This window comes from Rattus norvegicus, chromosome 10 (genome assembly GCF_036323735.1).
Source record: "Rattus norvegicus strain BN/NHsdMcwi chromosome 10, GRCr8, whole genome shotgun sequence".
In the NCBI taxonomy this organism is placed as follows: domain Eukaryota; kingdom Metazoa; phylum Chordata; class Mammalia; order Rodentia; family Muridae; genus Rattus; species Rattus norvegicus.
In genome coordinates this window covers 14,182,281-14,188,376 of record NC_086028.1, presented here as the reverse complement: position 1 = coordinate 14,188,376, position 6,096 = coordinate 14,182,281, and the positions used below count along the sequence as shown (strand labels likewise).

The 6,096-nt window shown below is 51.2% G+C and overlaps 1 protein-coding gene across 2 annotated transcripts; it reads left to right on the top strand.

Annotated features, from left to right (window-relative positions):
* Positions 1 to 2,221: 2,221 nt before the first annotated feature.
* Positions 2,222 to 3,558, top strand: Npw (neuropeptide W). Of its 2 annotated transcripts, XM_039085300.2 has the most exons (3): positions 2,222 to 2,378; positions 2,649 to 2,791; positions 3,374 to 3,558. In XM_039085300.2, the coding sequence occupies exons 1-3, from the start codon at positions 2,346 to 2,348 to the stop codon at positions 3,483 to 3,485; spliced, it is 288 nt and encodes a 95-aa protein (XP_038941228.1). In that variant the 5' UTR covers positions 2,222 to 2,345; the 3' UTR covers positions 3,486 to 3,558. The 2 variants fall into 2 exon arrangements, with proteins under 2 accessions (XP_038941228.1, NP_695206.1); NM_153294.1 differs by having other exon boundaries at positions 2,250 to 2,791; positions 3,374 to 3,515.
* The last annotated feature ends 2,538 nt before the right edge of the window (positions 3,559 to 6,096 follow it).

Below are 6,096 nucleotides of genomic sequence, written 5' to 3'. Positions count from 1 at the left end.
GAGAGAGAGAGAGAGAAGAGAAGAACGGCAAGTGCTATTAACTGATGAGCCATCTCTCCAGACCCGAAAACAAGAGGCAACTCAAAGGTTAAAAACATTGGCTGCTCTTCTAGAGGAAGAGCATTGGTTCCATTCCCAGCACCCACATGGTGGCTGGAAGCTGTCTGTAACTCCAGGTCCAGTGAATTTGATAACACACACACACACACACACACACACACACACACACACACACACACACGTGTGCGCGCGGGCCAAACATCAGTGCATGTAGAATAAAAATAAATCATTAAAAAAAAAGATACTTTGGGCTGGAGAGATGGCTCAGCGGTTAAGAGCACCCGACTGCTCTTCCAGAGGTTATGAGTTCAATTCCCAGCAACCACATGGTGGCTCACAACCATCTGTAAAGAGATCCGGGCTGGAGAGATGGCTCAGAGGTTAAGAGCACTGTCTGCTCTTCCAGAGGTCCTGAGTTCAATTCCCAGCAACCACATGGTGGCTCACAACCATCTATAATCAGGTCTGGTGCCCTCTTCTGGCCTGCAGGTGTACATGCAGGCAGAAAGCTGTATGATGTATACATAATAAATAAATAAATGATTAAAAAAAAGATTTATAAAAAAAAAAAAAAAAGATCCGATGCCCTCTTCTGGTGTATCTGAAGACAGCTACAGTGTGTACTTATATATAATAAATAAATAAATCTTTTAAAAAAAAAGATACTTTATAAAAAAAATTAAACTGGTTTCTGTGAGTTTCAGGCCAACCTGGTCTACATAGTGAATTCCAGGACAGTTGAGCCACATAGAAAGACCCCATCTGGGGGTTGGGGATTTAGCTCAGTGGTAGAGCACTTGCCTAGCAAGCGCAAGGCCCTGGGTTCGGTCCTCAGCTCCGGAAGAAAAAAAAAAAAAGAAAGAAAGAAAGAAAGAAAGAAAGACCCCATCTGGGCTGGAGAGATGGCTCAGCGGTTAAGAGTGCTGTCTGCTCTTCCAGAGGTCATGAGTTCAATCCCCAACAACCACATGGTGGCTCACAACCATCTGATGCCCTCTTCTGGTGTGTCTGACGACAGCTACAGTGTGGTTATATATAATAAATAAAAAAACTTAAAAAAAAAGTAATTGGTAATTGTTGCTCTTGCAAAGGGCCCAGTAACTCCAGTTTGAATAGATCTTCTGGGATTGGTCTGGAAGGGTGGGTTTGGGTGGTCAGGAAAGGCCACAGTAGCCTCTTTGAAGGTGCAGGACTGAGCTAAAGGACTGTTCTAACCAAACCCATGTCAGTGTCCTTTACAGGAGTGTGCTGGGAAGAGAGATAAGGGAGGAATATTCTTATACACAGGTCATCAGCTGTGGGGCTAAGACCCCTAATTACATTTGGCTGGAAGGAGGCCTTGAGCAAAGTCATCATCACAGAGGAGGCTCTGGAGTTTGGTAAGGTCCAGTCAAGCCTCCTGAGGCTGAGGGTTCCAGGAGGGGCTGTCTCTTAACATTCTAGCTCTCCAGAAACCACAAGGATGGCTTCATGTGTCCAAACTGTCCTGCTTGCCTACCTGCCTTCCTAGCTGCCCCTGCCCCCACCCCCCTTTATCTCCCTCTCTTCTTCTTCTTCTTCTTCTCCCCCCCCCCCCCCCCCGAGCTGAGGACCGAACCCAGGGCCTTGCGCTAGGCAAGCGCTCTACCGCTGAGCTAAATCCCCAACCCCATCTCCCTCTCTTCTTAGAGCGAAGGTCATATAATCAGGTCGACTTGAATTCAGGATCCTTGCTGGGATTGATGAATAATTTCCCGTGCCTCCGCTCCAAACTCAAACTCTCTCCAAGCATTCATCCACCTGTAGCGCAGAATGGGTTTGGGTGGGAACTCAGAGCTGTACTAGGCAGGAAGAGGGACGGCCCTCAGGGAAGGGTGGCCCTATGCTTAAAACTTTCCTGTCTCCTCTCCATAAGTGCTCCACTTGTAGCAACTCCTACCAAGGGGGCATCCTTTTGCCCCTGGCAGCCCATCCTTGTATTCTGAGACCATGCATGGTACCAGAACTCCCTCCCTGACAGTTCCCTTCCTGGGGGCGAGGAAAGGGTAAGCAAGGAGATCCCCCACTAAAGCTTCAAGCGCAGTCCAGCTTGCGATCTACTCATTGGGAGGCTTCTAGCTACCCGGGTTCCCTCTTCTCCCTCCCTCTCCATCCTCCTCTCCCTTGGGCATGTGCCGCGGGGGCGAGCCGGGGCGGGGCCATTGAGAAGCTGTAGTCGCACCAACTGACTAGTCTCTTCCATCCTCCGGAGCTCCGACGTTCTCGGGGACATAAACCCTGTTCTTGTCCTAACCCGCCAAGGGGCCATGGACTTGAGCGCGCTGGCGTCGAGCAGAGAAGTACGGGGCCCTGGGCCCGGGGCTCCGGTGAACCGGCCCCTGCTACCGCTACTGCTGCTTCTGCTCTTGCTACCTCTGCCCGCCAGCGCCTGGTACAAGCACGTGGCGAGCCCTCGCTATCACACAGTGGGTCGTGCCTCCGGGCTGCTCATGGGGCTGCGCCGCTCGCCCTACCTGTGGCGCCGTGCCTTGGGTGGGGCCGCTGGACCGCTCGTGGGGCTCCCGGGACAGATGGCCCGCAGCGCTCTCCTGCTTCCTTCCCCCGGGCAGGAGCTGTGGGAGGTACGAAGCAGGAGTTCACCGGCAGGACTTCCCGTGCATGCAACCCGGAGTCTGCGGGACCTGGAGGGAGCCGGCCAACCTGAGCAGTCGCTAAGCTTTCAGTCCTGGACTTCAGCAGAGCCCGCTGCTAGGTAAGTAGGAGAGAGGAGGTGGGCGTGGCACCCGGCAAGGGAATTTCCCGGGGTCTTAGAGCACAGAAGACCTCTGGCTTCTGGGTACTGGTGGGTTGTTTCTTTTCCTTGTAGCTCAGGCTGAACTCCTGATCCTTCTCCCCACCTACCAAGTGGTAGGATTACAAGTGTGCACCACCACACCCGGTTTGTTTTACGTGGAGCTAGAAATGGAACCCAGGACTCCACACATGCTAAGCGAGCACTCTGCCCACCGAGTTGTATCCTGTATTCCAGCACCCTTACCCTTTCTTTGATATTATTCTTCCCATCCTTCCTCCGGGTTGCTGATTTTACTTGTATGACCACTACACCCCTCCATTCCGTTTCCCATTATGCTAGGAGAATTTCCCAGAATTCCCTCCATATCATCCTGAGGACAGAATGGAGAGACTTGCCCCTGTCTCTGGAGTCCTGCTTTGTTCTTTCTTTCTTTCTTTCTTTTTTTTTCTTCCGGAGCTGGGGACCGAACCCAGGGCCTTGCGCTTCCTAGGCAAGCGCTCTACCACTGAGCTAAATCCCCAACTGCTTTGTTCTTTCTAGAGCCTTCGGTGAGACGCTTCGTGCCCAGCCATGGTTCCTGCAGCAAATCATCTTTGCCGATCCTGTCAGGCTCGACGACCGTCTCAAGAACCGATGGCGCCCCCGTGCTTGACCTAAGCAGGAGCACAGCTTGTAGCTCCAGTCAGGTCTCGTTGTCTGGTCAATAAAATCACTCTGATTCCTGCGCCCCCGCGTGTGACCCTTTTCCTCCGTTGTGTACTTAGCGTCTAGCTTCAGGGCGCACATAGCTGCGCGCCTACGCCCTGGCAAATGTCAAGAACCCCCTCCCTGACCAGACCAGCTCATCAATCTGTCCCTAAGGGACGCAGTCGGGGGTGGGGGTGGGGGAGCAAGACTGAGAAGCTTCCGGGGCCTTGGGTTGCTTCCTCCATAGTTTTCCCTTCCTTGTCCATGAGTGTTCAGGGTCCCGAATATGGTGACTGACCCTCTAAACTACTACCGGGATTGGAGCAGGACACCCCTGGGTCTGGCAGATCATTGAAGCATGCAGGAACAGAAACTAGCGAGTGGAGTCCCGGTGGCCTTCACTCTGTCCTCTGTCCTGATTGCGGAGACTGTGAGCTTTGCCTCGAGCCCAGGCAGTACACCAGGATGTTTGCCCACTTCCTGGCATTAGTCTTAATCCTGAATTTCCTTGAATCCTTTCCTTCCCGTCAGCATCTGGAGAGTAAGCAGAAGGCTCCAGCTTCCTTTATAGCCGTGCTTCCAGTCTAGGAAGGAAAACCGGCTGCCCACTCCCCGCTTCTCATTCCCCTCTGTATTTTCAGTCTTTTGTTCTGGTGCCACACGATCAAGCTGTCATTGCTGCACACGTCTATCATTCTGTACTTGAGAGGCTGAGGCAGGATTGTTGCTGTGAATGTGAGACCAGCATAAGTTACATAGTAATTTCCAGACCAGCTTGGCACAGAATGAACACACACATACACACAGGCATGTGCACACACAATCACGCAGGCACATCTTTGGGCACCCTCCACCCTCTGCTGCATTTCCAAACTTGCATCTGTCTTTTCTCAGATCTGAGTGCTGGAGTTCTCAAACCTTCCTCCCCATCTGCCATTGAAAGTCCCCTATAAACTCGTTGCAAGACCTTCCCTAGATCCACTTCTCAAAGCAGGTGGACCCTGGCTGCTGCCACATTCTGGCCACTCCTTCTGACCCCCTGTGTCCTCCTACCAAGTGGAAGTCCTTCTCCCTATAGGTTAGTGAGTGCTCCACACCATTAAAAGATTTTAAAAACTTATATGTTTTGCTTGCACGTATGTATCCAAGTGTAGCATGTGCATGCAGTGCTCTTGGGTGCTAGAAGAGGTCATTGGATCTCCTGGAACTTGAGCAACAGGTGGTATGGGGCCTGATGTGGGTGCTGGGATTGAACTCAGATCCTCTGAAAGAGATACCGTGTAACTACTGAGCTATGTCTTTGACCCCTACATTTTATAATTACATTTTATTTATTTTTGTTCTCTTTGTTTCTTTCTTGTGTGAGCACACACACCTCCGGAGGTCAGAAGACAACAGGCTAGAATTTGTTCTCTCCTACCACGTGGATCCCAGGGAACAAATTTAGGTCATCCGGCTTTGCAGCAGGTGCCGTGACCCCACTGAGCTATATCGGTAGTTTTAAATATTTCCTTTACATCTGGTTTTATCTATTAATTTATTTGGGGGGTATGGATACACGTCTTCAAGGCACGTGTGTAGCTGCCAGAGGACATCTTGCAGGAGTTGACTCTCTTTTGTCTCATTATCTAACTGCCTTTATCTATCAAGTCATCTTGCCCGCCCAGGAATGCTACCTTTCTCCTGGTCCTTTTTTTTTTTTTTTTTTTTTTTTGAAACAATGTTTCTCTGTGTAAATCTGGCTATCCATCCTGGAACTTGCTCCATAGATCTGCCTGCCTCAGCCTCTCCTGCCTCCTGGGATTAAAGGCCATCACATTCAGCTCAGCCCTTCCTATTTTGACTGTGATTTGTAACAAATTTAACCTTTCAAAACACCAGCATCCCGACCTTGTCATCCCCAGATAGTCCACCGGCTTCCTACTGCCGAGGGGTGAGCTTAATGATCTGATGCTCCCTGCTCAGCTACGTTTGTTCCCTGCCCTTCCCACCTCCTGCCCAGCTTGCAAGATCCATACATGGATTCTAGAGCAGCCTAAGCCTCCTAGGAGTACATTACAAAAGGCTCTTCAGGCTTCTTTAAATGGTCCTTTGGGGGCTTCTCCAGCTCTGGACCTCCTCTCTTGCTCAGGCCAAGGTACACAAACCTCTGTTTCCTTGGGTCTGAGCAATGTTTACCCAGTGCTTGCCAGTGCCGGTGCTGAACGCCAAGTAGTTGGCAAATGTTTGGTCACAAGGGTTGGGGCACTTGGTTTGGTTGCCTAAAGCTATCTCATTCTAGAGAAGTGGGTGTCAGGGCCAGGGTGGAGGGCAAAGCTCACTGAGGCCTATTAGAGAGACCTTCTCTTTCTATTATTCCCCAAGGCTTGCATTCCTCTGCTCGAGTGGTGTAACCAGCGCCAGGGCTTCAATCAAATCCCAAACCCACAGAACTGGAACTGGTCTAAACTAGGGAAGTGAGGTCTGAGGTGGACCTATCTGCCTGGGATGCGTCCCACCCACCCCCAACCCTCCAGCTCCTGTCCGGCCCCGCGATGGTGCAAGCACACTCATTTCCGCCAGGTGGCGCTGCACTG

What these genes read in the sequence shown, in the direction of transcription:
- Npw (NM_153294.1), top strand. Translation starts at nt 2,346, where the DNA reads ATGGACTTGAGCGCGCTGGCGTCGAGCAGAGAAGTACGGGGCCCTGGG. An exon ending in TCAGCAGAGCCCGCTGCTAG is followed by an intron (nt 2,792 to 3,373) that starts GTAAGTAGGAGA and finishes TGTTCTTTCTAG; the next exon opens with AGCCTTCGGTGAGACGCTTC.